Source organism: Lasiosphaeria miniovina (genome assembly GCF_030549165.1).
Source record: "Lasiosphaeria miniovina strain SMH2392-1A chromosome Unknown B0T26scaffold_7, whole genome shotgun sequence".
NCBI lineage: Eukaryota > Fungi > Ascomycota > Sordariomycetes > Sordariales > Lasiosphaeriaceae > Lasiosphaeria > Lasiosphaeria miniovina.
Genome location: NW_026848226.1, coordinates 3044413 through 3059219, shown reverse-complemented (window position 1 = coordinate 3059219; position 14807 = coordinate 3044413). Strand labels below are relative to the sequence as shown.

Here is a 14807-nt window from a genome sequence, read left to right as displayed (position 1 = left end):
GGAAGCGAGGTGCCCGCTCCAGATCTCGCTCTGTGCCATGCTTGCAGCTTGCTGGGTCTTGGCCCCGATCTTGGATCTTCCGGGTTCGGTAGTTTCCTTTCGGTTGCCCTGGCAGCCCCATCAGCCCACGTCCATGCCCTTCCAGGTTCCAGGTTCTGCTGTACTCAGTTCCGTCATCGTTCCATGGCCACAGACAAGAGTTGCAATCCTGCGGGGTCAAGCAAACATGGCATGTAGGCATCATGGTTGCTTTGTCCAACACCAAAACGCAAAACGAAATGTAAACTGTGTGCCGCCGGGACTGACTGGTCTTCGAAACACGGGAGGCTCCCCGCCCTGGAAACTCGGACAACTGGCGTGTATTTCTGCGAACGGCGTAGATTGACAAAGAGGGAGCTTCTGGCGTTGATCCCTGGTTTCGTCCCGGCAGAAATGGTCCGTGATTTCGCAAGCCATCACTCGCCAGCTACCACCGTGACCGATCCCAATGGGCTTTGCTCTGTACATTCAATGCCCAGAAGAGCGCCAGCGCATTGCACAAATTACAGAAGTGCATTGGGAAGTTGAGGCGGCCCAACCTCCTCTCCACGCTGTTCGGGCCCGTGTGGCTGCAGGCGCCTCGTGGGGAGGCATGTCGGATGGCAACGTCAAGACCACACGACGAGCTGGGAAACCGGATGGATTTCTTGCCACAGTCCATGCATGCGGTGAGAGCAAGTGCAAGTGTTGCGTTTCCCCGTCACTAGCATGTGGCTTTGCCTTTGGTGGCGACGCCTCTTCTCTCTTTCTCTCCCCCTCGTGCAGAAGGACGGCCTCCATCGCAGTGGTCGTGGGGTGCCCGTGGCCAAGGCAGGGTATCAAGAAGCTGGACCGCACAGGACCCTGCCGCGGCAACCATGACTACGCTAGGCAATATGCAATCGATTATCGAGCAGGGTCCACGGGAGCCGCTCACGTCCACGATGGCCGAGCCGGGCACTCCCTACCGAGAGCTAGGATGCTAGTTAGTACCTACAGCAACACCACGCTCCGGTGACTGGGAAATTTGGTGGCAGATGGGCTCCAAGGGAAGTCCCTGTCTAGTCGTCCTTCTGCGCTGCCCGAGTCCTTTGCACTTCCGTCTGATGAAACAAATTATACCTGATCAAGGTGAGGGACCCACTCCACTTGACTTGTATTCCGTCTCCACGATCTGAATTACACCCGAGAACTGAAGTGGAAAGCCTGCTACCTAACACAGGTGTTCCTGCTTTGCTGCCGTGCTCCTTCCTCCTTCCTCGTAATATAAGGCACGCACCTTCCTCGCCAGTACTGTACGGCCTCTCTTCTCCCTACCTCACCTGCCCTACCAAGTACCGTACCTCTAATTGTCCATCACCTGCCAGTACCGTAGGGGATAATACCAGCCCAATCAATCGTCCTTTCCCTCTATCCCGTAACGGTCACAGCTACCTGCCTCCCTCGTTACCCAGGCCTGTGGTAAGGTAACTACCCGTCTCCGTCCGCCACCCGCATCCATTTAAATCCCCACCACCTCGCAAGCACCCACCCGCCTGCCGCACCTACCCTCCCTACATCCCCGACCTCTTTACTCCTCTAACTCTGTCCTCGTCAACCTTATCTACCGCCCACATACCTACCTAAGACACCTTGGCTAATCCGCGCCCGTCTCTCCTTCTCAGACATCCTCACCTTTCTTGACAGCCACTTTGGAGTCTTGGACCTTCACGTCAACCCGACGCAAACCACCCTTACTCCTCTTGGACCCGATATATCACTAGCCTCGACATCATGAAGACGACTACTCTGATCTGCGCCCTTGTCGGCACTGTTGCTGTGTCGGCTCAGGCTAACTATCCCGCCGACATTCCCGCTTGTGGCGTAAGTAGCACTCTGACCCTTCTTGCCGTCTTCTGCTCCCTCGGAGATACTGACGTTGTGCCCTGCAGAAAACCTGTGGTGACAACATGCTCGCTAAGGCGGGCGAGTTCAAGTGCGGAGCCGACGACATCGCCTGTCTATGCAAGGTCCGGGAGTTCGGATACGGTATCCATGACTGCTCCATCCAGGCATGCCAGAACGCCACTGCGGCCGATATCACCATCAGCTGGGGCAACACTCTGTGTGCGAATGCCGGTGTCCCCATCGGTCTTCCTCTTGCCGGCGGTGCTGTAAGTATTTTTCTAGCTCGGCATTTCTATAGGGCAATGACTAGGTCGCTAACAGTTGTCTTAGGGATCGGGCTCTGGATCGGGTGGCTCCACGGGTACTTCGGCTTCTTCCACCACTGGTGGCTCCGGCAGTGGTTCCGGTGCATCAGGCAGCGCTGGAGCGACTACCACCACCGCGGCAGGTGGCTCCGGAGAGTCAACCGTGACCAACTCAGCGATTACTACGGCCGATGTCGTCGCAACCATCACCAGCGGCTCCACGACCTACACGACCACGGGCTCGACTACCATCACCGGTGTCGGCCACGAGGGCAGCTCCAGCCTTAGTGCCATCACCACGAGCGGCTTCACCTCGGTCATCACGAGCGGCACGGAGACATCCACCGTCACGGGCGAGACGACCATCTATGCCACCCCTACCACCGTCACGTCGGCTCTTGTCACTACTAGTACTAGCGGCACCCTCACGACAGAGATTACCACGGGAGCTACGACATTCACCACCAGTGCTATCAGCAGCGGCGGTAGCGGCTCCGGCTCCGGCTCCGGCTCGAGCGGTGGTTCGAGCACTACGACTGCTGTCACCACCAGCAGATCCAGTGGTGGACAGGTACGCACTCTAGTCCGAGCCACATTCATAACCGAGACCCGACTAACACTGAACAATAGGGCTCCCAGAAGACGGCTGCTCCTGTTGCTGGCTTGTTCGCCGCCGCTGGCCTTGCCGCGTTTCTTCTATAATGACGATATCTCATGATTCTTGGTGAGATATTTGATGGTTTGGCTTTGAACGATGCTTAATGAATGCACAACAACATGGGAAAAGCAATGGCACGGTATTCCGAATCTTAATGACCGCGGTGGCGAGGGGTGCAAGACCTAATTTAATGGAAGGTGTTCTCCCATATCCTGTGGATAATGTCCTGGTGTTTCGATCCTGGACATTGATTCTTGTACATATGTAACTTATGATTGGGACATTGGCGGATATGAGATACCCGCGATGAGCTTACCTCTTGTTGGGCGAATGGGGCTGCTTAATACTAGGCTCTAGAGAAAAGCCCGTATCTATCTTTTCAGTCTAGAGACAATGAAGAAAAGCACTGATAACATCCGTCTCTTTCTCGCCGGTCGATGTCCAAGCGCCACACTCTGTTTGAGTTTTGTCACTAAATACCAAACGGTTGACATTTAACGGACACGCCAATGCCAACGCCAACGCCAACGCCAACACCAACGCCAACGCCAACGCTACGGCGAACATGGTCCGGACGCCAGCGTACGAGTTGCTATTCGCACCAACATTATAAATCATTCTTGAGGGCTCTACACAGACGAGAGAGCTTGCTTCCTGACGGGCTGAAACAAACCACAATCTCGGCAGAGAAAGGACGGCAGCCGTCTTCCTTGTGTTTCGACCGTCGCGCTGTCTCGCCGCTCTCGATCGGTCACCCCTACCTATCCAAAACGGGACGCCTTGCTATAAAAACAAAAAAGAAAACAAAAAAACGTATTCGCTTTTTAATCATCTGTCTTGATTCGCTGCTTGGCTAGGTAGGTACCTAGTAACCAAGTAACTGGTTGGCTTTATCTTGTTGTCATATTGTTGATAACGAGAACTGAAACCCGGCAGAATGGCATGGTCGTTCGACTACTCGTAGTATTCGTTTCGTCGTTTAGTCCCTCTCCGTGTGGCAGGGGTATGGCACGAGTATGGTATGAGCATGGTATGAGTATAACGCGAGTATGGTCACTCACTGTATAGTCCCTGGTTTAGCCTTGGCTTAATCTTGGTTCAGTCGTGGTTTACGCAAAGAGTTCAGCCCCCGTATAGCAAGAATATGTATGTATGGCGTGGGTATGTTTGTATGTAATTAGTAAGACCGCATCGCCGCTTAACACGGCGAACACCGGAACGCCCTTTAGACTAAACTGGGGGAGTGGACGCCCCTCCTAATATGACCGAACCCTACAGAGAGAGACTGGCACTCAATCTATCACCAGCGCGTAGTCCTACCCTAGAAAGACGCCAGGGCATTGCTTCAAGACAATATATATAGTTGGGTATTTTACCACGTAAACTCAGGTAGTCACATAAAAGAACAGTGAATATAATACTGTACATAGAACTCCCGGCCACAGAACAGCTACGGCCATATGCGAGGACCCAGCCGCGAAGCCACAAACACCACCAGCGCCGCGAGCGCCGCCAGACACAGGGCCACGACAGCATGAGACAGAGCGGCCGGCCCGTCCGTCTTGGCAGCGGCCATGCCGTCGAAGATGGCGTCGAGGCGCTCAGCCATCTGGACGTCGGCAAAGTTGTCCCTGACGCGGCTTTCGCCGGCGCGGCCCATGTCGGCGAGCTCGGCGGGGGACAGGCGGTTGAGGGCGCGGTCCATGACCTCTGTCCAGGCGGAGACGTCGGCGGGGTCGCGCAGCCAGCCGGTGCGGCCGTCGACGACGGTCTCGACGGGGCCGCCCGAGTCGGCGGCGAGCACGGGCACGCCGCGCAGCATGGCCTCGAGTGGTACGATGCCAAAGTGCTCGTTGGCCGGCGTGTAGACGAGCAGCCGCGCCGACCGCAGCAGCATCTCCTTAAGCGCGTTGGGCACCGACAGCAGGAACACCACCTGCACGTCGTCCGGCACCCCGAGCGCCCCGACCACCGTCGTCGCCGTCGCGTGCGACAGCCCTAGCGAACCCGCCAGCGCGCACAGCTCCGCGTGGTACGCCACGTTCTCCCCGACCCGCGGGTCGTACCCCCCCGCGATCAGCAGCCGCGCCCCGTCGACCCCGCCCGCCGTCTTCTTCTGCTGCCCCCCCTCGCGGCCGCGCCCGCGCCGCTGCTCGGGCGATAGTCCTGCAAAGGCCCGGATGGCCAGGGCAATGTTCTTCTTGCGCTCGAAGCGGTTGATACTAAGAATAACGCCCGACTCTTCCCAGGGGAGGACGTCTGGAGACTCGTCGTCGTCGTCGTCGCTCTTGGTAGCGGTCGTGATGTCAATACACGGGTAGACGACCTTGAGGTCGCGCCGGCGGGCGAGAGCGGGCCAGGTGCGGGCGACGACTCCTCGGGTAAAGGCCGAGTTGACGGCGATGGCGTCGGCCCAGGCCATGCTCCACTGCTCGAGGCAGTCAAAGGGCAGGCGGTAGGCGCGCTTCCACCAGCGGGCGCGGCCGGTGGCCAGCAGCAGGTCGGGGAAGTGGCAGTAGAAGAAGACGGGGGCGCAGTGGGCGGCGGGCAGGGTCTTGAGCAGGGGCAGGCCGGCGCTGAGCTGGTCGGCGAAGAAGGCGACGTCGGGGCCGAGCTCGCGCAGCTCGCGCGTCAGCAGGGCGATGGACAGGATCAGGTGCAGCTGGCGGGCGATGGCGCATAGGATGGCGAAGCGGCCAAGCAGCGAGGGCGGGACGAGCCAGTGGCCGCGCACGCGCACGTCGAGGGTGCCGTCGCGGGCCTCGTCGAAGCAGTGGCGCGGGTCGCAGTGGCTCGTGAACACGACGACGCGGTGCCCGCGCTTCTGCAGCCCCACCGCCGCGTCCACCACCAGCCGCTCTGCCCCGCCGATCCCCAGGTCCGGGTGCAGAAACACTATCGTCCTCTTTCGCCTCAGAGCGGGCGCCATCTCGACGGCGTCGGCGTGGGCGAAGTGATGCTGTTCTGTTCTGGAACTGAGGCGTCTCGTGTCTCGGCTCAACGTGGCCTAGACTTCAGTTACAGTGCATGCATACTAACAACGTCACAACCTACCTACCCGCAGATAGCACACGCTAAAATACCCCTGCTCGGCATCCATCCATTCATTGGCCCACTCAGGCAGGGACCCGGCGCAGCATTGAGTCCGATTCAAAGTTCCCCTCCTGTCCGATTTCGGCGATTGATGTTGATTGACTGCCTTGAATACTCGTTTCTACACATCTACACTGCGGACGCAACAGTCGCCTTCACAGAAAAACAAGAGTGAAGGTAAATAGGTATGGTACGCATGATCCAAAACCAATGTCTTCCTCCCCAAGGCTTTCTACCTAAGGTAAAGTTGGTCCAGTCTCTCTCTGTGTACACGAACACTCCCCCACACCCACAACCACAGCCAAACCCCCACCGCCGCTCATCATGTCATTCACACACCCCCCAACCCGGCAAATAGCCAAACCATTATGTGTGCGTCCCACGGGTTTCAAGTCATCCAATCCCTCCCGTCCGCCACTTCCCATTCTCAGGAAGGAGGCGAGCCTAGTGTTTCCCTGAAGCAACCTCCCAATGCGATGCAAGTATACCTGCCTGCCATGTGCGTCTGGTCTGCGCACCCATTTCTTTTCGTCTCTGTGCTTCCGTCTTCCGTCCTTCTAAAGTCTTGGGGAAAACGAGATCGAAAAGAGCCGAAAACACCAAGCGCCCTCTCTCGGCCCAAAAAAATATTTCGATAACAGTACCCAGCCCAAGAGAATAGTAGACGAAGAAAAATAGATATTGTGAGTCAATAGAGTAACAGGTGAAATAAACAAAAATAGATAAAATAAAATAACGAGAAATTGAAATAAAAAGATCATATCCGCACGCTCGATCGAGTGCGGATATCAAGAAATAGTTCAGAAGTGAAGTGTAAAAATAAAAAAGGACATACGCCCAAAAGAAAAACAAGAGAAAAAGAAGTTAAGAAGTGAAGTGAAGAAAAATGGAAACGCCCCAGTCCATGTGACGACATCCTGCCAATCAAAAAATAGACAAATGAAAAAAAGGAAAACTCCCAAAGCCCATCATGTTGAACCATCGTGTCGAAAGAAGAAAATAAGAGCCGTCCCGTACTCGTTTTCCTGCGTACCGAGATGATTTTTGCGCGAGAGTCACAGTGCCTGCCTGCCTGCCCTTGAGTGCCGTGCCGTTGCCGTGCTGCCGTGTCGCGCCTGAGCATATTCAAGTTTTGTTGCAAAAGGCCTCTCGTGGACCCGCCGCCCAGCTCGCTCCTGCCTCCGGTCGTCATCGGAAGGCTTCTCTTCTTTTCGCAGACTCGTCCAATCTCTCTCATTTCCCTCGTGTCTTTCATCCAATCGTCGTCTTGTCCCAACATAACGCCAAAAGCCGCCACATGGGAGTTGCCTCCGCGTGCATAATTTCGAGGCGGGCTGAACAGTCCAGTCGCTGTAGTAAAAGAAGAATATAAACAGATTCCAGCCACGAGGGGCGGGAGCGAAATGCAAGGCGACAAGAAATAAAGGCAATGCGTCTGTCTATTTGCACCCGCCCGTCGATATATCTGATTGGAAACGATGCCCAAAAATGACTCAGTCGCTATCTACGACGAGCTTCTTGGCTGTCTCGGTGCTGCCGACACTTGCATTCGTGTCTCTCCGCCTTGTGCTGCCGGCTAGTCTCCCCATCGAGTGGCGTTCTCTGGACAATGCGTGCTTCTTCGATTTCGCCATGAGAAGCCCCTCGTCGCTGTCGCTCTCGTCATCGCCGTCCGCTTGGCTCCGTGGGGCAGCCGAGTGTGACGTTGCCAGAGATGGCGCGCTCTTCGCTCCAGCACGGTGGTCCAGCTCCACGGTAACCACGTCATCTAGCCCCGGTTCATCCTCGAGCGGAAACCCGGCGACGGGCTCCTTTGCAAAGGCTGGCGGGGTGAGCGAGTCCGTTGTGTCGATGACCGAAGACCGTCCCACGATTCCTGGGTTGCCGAGAAACTCTCCCTCAAGATCTGCAGAGACCGAGCTAGTACTACTAAGAAGAGCCGGCAGGGAGGGATCAGACTGAAAAGCTAGAATATGGTCGGCGTCTTTCGAGGTAATTGGGTTAATGACGTATATAGGACTGGTAGACTCGCTTGAGCTAGTCAAGGGCGTCGTGAGCCCGCCCATCGACGTCGAGCTCGAAGACACAGCCGTGACCATTGTCTCCTCTCGGGACGGAAGCGACGGCCGCGCCACAAACACATCATCGCTAGGCGATGGCGGACACGGTATCTGCGCCGGGTCAACATCAGACGGTGTATCGGCACGCTGCTGGTGCATGGCCGATTCTTTCTTCTCTACTTCAACGGAAAGGCCCTCTGGGGCTTGTCTCCGCAGGAACGACGACGGCCTTGACGGGTTGGGCCAAGACTGTTGCGGAGTCGGAGGACGAGCCTGCTCCTGCTCCTTGACACGGTGGGCCGTCACGGGCCTCTCTTCCCGATCGGTAGCAGCGCGTTGCTCGTACTGATATCCAGGTAACGACTTGGAAGACATGGCGAGGGCAGAATTCTCAAACTCTTTCATGATTTCGCTCGATCGTAGAGGGCGGGGCCGTGGCGAGAAGTGGACATTGCCCGGGGCGACAGCCGTGCTCAACGAGACTTTGGGCTCGGCGCGCTTGTCGTTGCTAGCGAACAAGCCGCGATCAACGGACCGTGATCGTGTCGAATCATATGCACTAGGCGGCCTCATGTCGCGGCCCTTTCTCAATGCCGTGCTCGGATCATCTGCCGGGCCATCGAACAAAGGGGTTACCGGCATCGTCTGGGGTTCGCTCGGGTTGGGAGTGAGGCTTAGGAAGGCATTTGTGACGGAGCGAGTATGACCGTGGCGAGGAGACCTCCTTTGGAATCCATGTGGCGACCGATTCGGCGACTCTTCTTTCGTATTAAGGCTAGTGACTAGGTCGAGAAGCTGGCGAGAGGATGGGCCCCCTGTCGACGATGTCGATAGAGGCTGGGTAGATGACGAAGCCGAAACCTCTTCAAAGGACGAGTCAAGCGGGCTTGCCACCACGCTCTGCGTCAGCGGGTGCTCGCTGGACGCCTGTGATAAGCCAGAAAAAATATCATCGGGCCGAATGCTTCTGCGTCTTGCGTCTCGTGGGTGTGGTGTGGACGGGCCGTGGATTGGGCTGTCTCCCGCGGAACTGGCGGCACTGCTTCCAGCGCGCCTCCGCGAAGAGACGCTCTCAGCCCGATCGCCACGCGGGTGTATCACCTTGCCCACAACCTTCTTGACAGCGGACCTGGCCCGCTCGAGAAGGGTGAGGGGCACAACAGCACGAGCAACCTCGCGTTCATCGACCTGGATTTTCCTGCCGGATGTTCGCCGCGAGGGATCTGTCTCATCGAGCCACGCAACGACATTACTAATTCCCTTGGTAACCCACGCGTGGCGTTTGACATCGCGTAGCCGTATCCTTTTCTCCGGATTCTTGGTGAGCATCTTGAAAAGAAGATCCCGGAGGTCTTTGTCGATGTCCTCGTATGCCAGCTCATCGTCATCCCGGTATGGTGCGCTGTTCACACGCTGGTACAGCGACTTCTCGTCTGGCTTCGTAGAGGGGTCGACAGGCCGCAGCCTTTTGGTCGGGATGTAAACGTCCTCAGTAGCGATCTTTCTGAACATCTGCCACTCATCTTCCGCCAGGAAGGGTATGCGGGCAAAGATGAGGCAATAAAGGGTAACTCCCAGCGACCAAACATCAATCTGCTCGGTGATCTTAGGCTGCTGGCCCGGCTGGTCGTCGTACGCGTCGGTGTAGCAGAGTTCGGGGGCAAAAAAGGCCGGTGTGCCGACCGTCTTGGCAAGTTCGAGATCATTATCAAAGTCCTTTGCCTCAGACTCGGAGACGGTGTCGTCGGGTTCTCCGTCGCGGACAGGGCGTCCGAAATAAGACACTCCGAAGTCGGAGATCTTAACGCGGTGGTCCTTAGTCCAAAGAAGGTTCGCTGGCTTGATATCTCGGTGCACAACTCCCTCGTAGTGAAGGTACTCCAGGCCCGACACTGTATCGCGGAAGGTTTGCCTTGCCTTTTCAAGCGTAAAGCATGGAACGTAGGAAAAGTCATCGACATATGGGTCGTGGACTCTGCTAAAGTCGAGCGAAGACATGTGGGAGATGATCGAGTCGGCCATGCTCGGCGACCTGCCCCGGAGCGTGGGATCGTCAACGTAGGCGCCATACATGGTCCCATCCAGCGCGCTCGACGAGTTAGGATTGGAGCGGAGAGCGCTCGGCGTCTCCAAGTCATCTTCATTGGGCACGAACCCGAAATCGGAGTCAGGTGTGTGCGAAAATGCGGCTCTCGAGATTGACCTAGTCGAGTGCGTACGTGAGGGTGCTCGCGAAGCGACCTTAGGGCCCGTTGCGGTGTCGGTAGTCGGCTCCATCGACGCGGACAGTGCATCGGCCTCGTCCCTTCCTAGCGACCGGGACTGAGATTCGTAATCGTCGTCGTCGGTTCCGCCGTATTCGAGGCTCCAATAATCGTTGGTTGAGCCAACTTGACCCTGGGAAATTTTTGCCCGCTTGGCTTCCTTTACTTGCTGCCGTTGCTCGAGGATGCGATCATATCGTTCTTCTTCAGGAGTGGCCTTTTCTCCACGCATCTCCCGCTCGACACGGCGTCGCTCGTACGAGCAGATATGGGGGAGGCCTTTCTTCCTCCATATGATCTCGCCGAGTTCGACGTGCTCCAGGGCGATGTATATCTTCTTCAACTCGGGATCGTCGATGATTTCTAGCAGCGCGACAACGTTGGGGTGCCGGATCTTCTTGAGGATGGCAATCTCCCTCTTGCTTTTGTCCTGTGTGTCCATGGCCGTGACTTTCCCGAGCCGCCGCCTCTTTGAGAAGCGCGGGATGATCTTGATGGCGACATTTTCCCCTGTCTCGAGGTTTCGGGCGAGCTTGACCTTGCCATGCATGCCTCGGCCAAGCTCCTCAATGATCTCATAGTGGTTGATGAGCTTCCGCCCGGTTGTGTAGTCGTGCTCGACGTTGGCTTTGTGTGTCCTGCAGCCGCATATCAGCTACCTGAGAGGCGTAGATGGGCCGTACATGCGTGCGGGCCCCACTAAGGAGCCGCCCCAATAGCCGAGGGTGCACACACACGACTCGGATTTATTTTGCACGACGACGGGAACACAAGGAGATATACAGAAATTCAATCTAACGACAGGGACGGGAGGGGACCTACTCTCGGACCTTGTGAGTCTGCAGCGGGTGCAGAAACGGGCTGTTGAGCACGGCGGGCGTCGTACTCTCCGAGGCGGGCTGCGAAGCGGGGAAGGACATGTTGGAGCGTGAGAGGCTCGGGCTGAAGAGGCCCGGCGACGACATGGGCGTGCTATTGGCGGTGCGCTGGCCGGGCTGGGACGGCGCCGGCGGCAGGGTGATGTTTTGGAGATGCGGAAACGAGGGTCGCGAGCGTGGCTGGGGGTGTTGCGGCTCCATGATGAGGAATTGATCGGGTGTCGCTTGGGGTCGCCTTCATGCTGGATGGCGATGTCGTATCGCGATTGCGGGCGGGCGAGAATTGAGTTGCGGGCGGCGTGCAAGGTTGCGGGGAGGGGCGTCGGGCCAGATAGACTTCGCAATTAATTAGACTGCCATGGCGGCGGCAGGGAAACGCAGGCAAACAAGACGAGGCCACGGATTTTGAATTGTCCAACGGCTAGTCGACTGAGGTGTCGGAACTGCCAGCCAGGTTGAGGGCGATAATGGGGAGTGGTGTGTGGTGTGTTTGAAGAAAAAGGTGGGTAGTGTGCGCCTAAGGTGGAGAAAAGAGGCACAGAGAGAGAGGTAAGGTAGGTAAAAAGCACTACAGCGCGCAGGTGCTTTTTGGGCTGGCGGGCTGGCTGCTGGCTGCTGGCTGGCTGGGCTAGCTTTTTTGCTGACTGGGGTGGACCGCAACTCCAGCACCGGAGTGGCTGAGATTGGTGGCCTGTTGCGCTTTTGTGCGGCGGCGTCGGGGGGTCGAACAACCTAGCGACACGCCAGGAGGGTTACCGGCTGCGTGTCTGTGGCGGGCTCCCAAAACGGCCTGACGGTCCCAGTGCGGAAGAAGGCAAGGAGAGGAGCAGCTCCCTCATGCACACACCCTTCCCCTTTGCAGACCGGGCGGCCTTCCAAGGATGACAAAAAAGGCCAAAGAAAAAAAAGTTTAAATGATACCAAGATCCCAGCGCAATTCGACTTGTATGGACGGTGGCGGGCGGGCAGCACTAGAATTGGTCAAGAGGACAACAGTCGCTTGCCCAGGTCAGGTCTCGGCCCAACGCTATTCTGCGTTGTTTCTGCTGCTGCACTGCAGTGTGTTGCTGTTGCTGCACCCCTCGCCAGTTTTTACCAGTCAATCGAGGCAAGGCCGGGGCCTCAAAGCACAGGCTGCTGCTGCTTGGTGACGGGTGCCCGCACCGACATCATCTCGCTGTTGGATGGCCGGGGGTTGCTGGGGCGCAGAGCATGGATAAGGTACTGGATATACAACAGGAAGATGGGACGAGTGAAGCTGTAGAAGGTTAAACTGGCCCCTACTAATAACCTTAGAACAACCCAAGGTATCACTCTAGACTACGGCGAGGGCAAGGCTGGGGCCACACGACACGCTTTGTATGTCGAGGCTCTTGCCCGTCCCAGCCCGCTCTCATACGGACGGACTAGGAAAGTCGCACACGGCTCGTCGACGAGCCCGGGCGATGGACGGGGCGAGCAGGACCTCCATATCGGCGCGGCAGCCTTTGAGCAAGGAGCCGTCGTCGTTTGTGTGTGTGTGGTTCACAAGACACTTGGAGCACAGGGGGGCCTGGTTGGAGACGCACAGGCCAGGCGGCTTGACGTAGTGCAGCTAGCGCAGCAGCCAAATCGCCAAGAACCAAGTGGGGTCTGGCGAGGGAAAAAAAAGAAAAGAAAAAAAAGGTTGCCTGAGCGAGTGGCAGAACAGTGGGTTTACGAGGACAGGGATCTCATCGATGGCGGCAGTGATTGGCGGGGCAAAGCAGAGCGACCGACCCCTGCACATCTGTCGTGTGTGTGCCCCGCAGTCCTGGGGATGTCGAGTGAGAGAGAAAGAAACCACTTTGGCTCCAACAGCGAACGAATCGAGCCAGGGTAGCCCAAGACAATGAAGTCAGTCAGTCCAGCGAGCGGCTTTGCTGTTGGGCATAGTACGTATGTACACGTACGCTCGAAGATACGGAGATGTCGATTGCGGGCGCAAAGCCACTCACTGTCCCCGCCACGTCTCCCACTTCTTGCTCTTTTTGAGTTTGATTCTGCCTCCAATTGCATTCCACGGGCGGGACTCGGTACGCCATGTATCGAGGACTTTGGCCAGGGTGCCGACTTTGTCGGCTTTTGTTCCACCTGCATGCTGTATAACCTTTTCAGGGAACTACCAGTTCGTCATTTATTCCACCTCAGGGCATGTGTGTACTGTATATGCAGTGCACTGCAACACTATGGCATCTTCGCGAGCCGGTCCATCCCGAGAGCTGGCTTGGCCCAGGCGTGGTAGAAGCGTCTGCCTTGTCGACACAGAAGACATTTCATTAACGGCAGCCAGTCTCAGCTGGTAGAGGCGGCCCACGGCGGCGTGCTGGCGTGCACTTGGCTTAGCACCACCACGGAGGGGCTACCCTAATAAGACTGCCTCTGGACACTACGGAGTAAACCCTCTGGCTTTGACCCCGCCGCTCCTTTCAGTGCCAATGAGTATCCGGGACTGCATGCAGCCGCCCATTAACAACACACAAAGAACGATTTATTCGTGTAGGCGAGATGCACTCCAATGTATGTATGCACCGCTTATGCTTTGGACCACCTCAGCTAATGGCGACCGAGGTTGTCAGAACAATCATTATAGTGCCGTGACCACGGGGATCGAGCGTCCTTTTTTTGTTTGTTTGGAGAATTGGATTTCTCCTCCCATCCCTCACCGGGACCGTTGTGAGCGCCGAGCACAGGCCACACGTCACAGTCTCCTTTGTCTGTGTCTGTATATACAGTACATCATCAGACGTGGCGTAAACCGGAGGTGATACTGGCAGGGGTGGTAGGAGGTGCCCGGCTCCATCTAGCTGAGGAGTCTGGCGTCCCGCCATCTGCCTTATTAGGCATGCTAATGCAAATACTAGGGGAATATCTCCGCCAGGTTTGACTTTGGACATGCTTAGCTGGGCTGCTGTGTTACCCGGTGTAGTATACGGGAATGTCCTCTAGGCGGACACCGGCCGGCTGGTGTCCATCGCGTGTTGTTCAGCGAGACGAGACTAAGGGTAGGCCCGTTTGTCGTTTTCTCCCACCAGAGCCCCAAGTACCTGCAGTGCCGGCCGTGCTGGCTCGTCCGGCCGCGTCTGCACGCTTGGTAGTGTTAAGGCAGGCCAACAGGCTGCTCTTGAGAAACCAAGATCCAGTTAGGCATCATCCCGTTGACGGGGGGCGGGGAGTGGAGGCGGGGAACGGGGAACGGGGAACGGGGAACGGGGAACGGAAACGCGAGTTCAGGGTTCCGAGGCACCATGTTCCCAAGGTTAGGCATTCAGAAGAAGACGCAAGAAGGCAGGCACGGAGTACGTCCGCGGGTCCGTTCATGTTCGGGCTGGACGCTGGCCGGTCCATCTGGCGTCGCTGCAAGGCCGCCTCGGCTTCTCTCGATTTGCCTATCTCGGCTTGCCGAGACGAGGATGCAGGACGGCTCCCCATCACGACTCGCCCAAGACATGGCAGGCCATGGACGGCAGGCCCTGCCAAACAAAAAAGGCCCTTTGGTTCTCCACTCGATACGTAGTCGAACGTGTGCGACAGAAGCGAATTAATTAACCCGGTGGGCTACCATTCGCTGGCTGAGATTACCATGCACGAACGGAAAACTATGCAGCCAGGTAAGAGACTTCACC

The 14807-nt window shown here is 57.1% G+C and overlaps 4 protein-coding genes across 4 annotated transcripts; 1 reads left to right on the top strand and 3 right to left on the bottom strand.

Moving 5' to 3' along the window:
• Positions 1–1791: 1791 nt before the first annotated feature.
• B0T26DRAFT_756233 (uncharacterized protein) lies at positions 1792–2912 on the top strand (the record flags this gene model as incomplete). The annotated part of the gene is made up of 4 exons (XM_060446063.1): positions 1792–1881; positions 1950–2171; positions 2236–2781; positions 2841–2912. The coding sequence occupies 4 exons, from the start codon at positions 1792–1794 to the stop codon at positions 2910–2912; spliced, it is 930 nt and encodes a 309-aa protein (XP_060291869.1).
• Positions 2913–4318: 1406 nt separating this feature from the next.
• B0T26DRAFT_680409 (uncharacterized protein) lies at positions 4319–5968 on the bottom strand (the record flags this gene model as incomplete). The annotated part of the gene is made up of 2 exons (XM_060440487.1): positions 4319–5875; positions 5927–5968. The coding sequence occupies 2 exons, from the start codon at positions 5966–5968 to the stop codon at positions 4319–4321; spliced, it is 1599 nt and encodes a 532-aa protein (XP_060291868.1).
• Positions 5969–6658: 690 nt separating this feature from the next.
• On the bottom strand, positions 6659–7347 carry B0T26DRAFT_472230 (uncharacterized protein). Its single transcript, XM_060435219.1, has one exon. It carries the CDS (start codon positions 7238–7240, stop codon positions 6719–6721), a length of 522 nt encoding a protein of 173 aa, XP_060291867.1. The 5' UTR covers positions 7241–7347; the 3' UTR covers positions 6659–6718.
• On the bottom strand, positions 7345–11364 carry B0T26DRAFT_790139 (uncharacterized protein; the record flags this gene model as incomplete). Its single annotated transcript, XM_060446844.1, has 3 exons — positions 7345–8171; positions 8208–10923; positions 11108–11364. The coding sequence occupies 3 exons, from the start codon at positions 11362–11364 to the stop codon at positions 7455–7457; spliced, it is 3690 nt and encodes a 1229-aa protein (XP_060291866.1). The 3' UTR covers positions 7345–7454.
• Positions 11365–14807: the final 3443 nt, after the last annotated feature.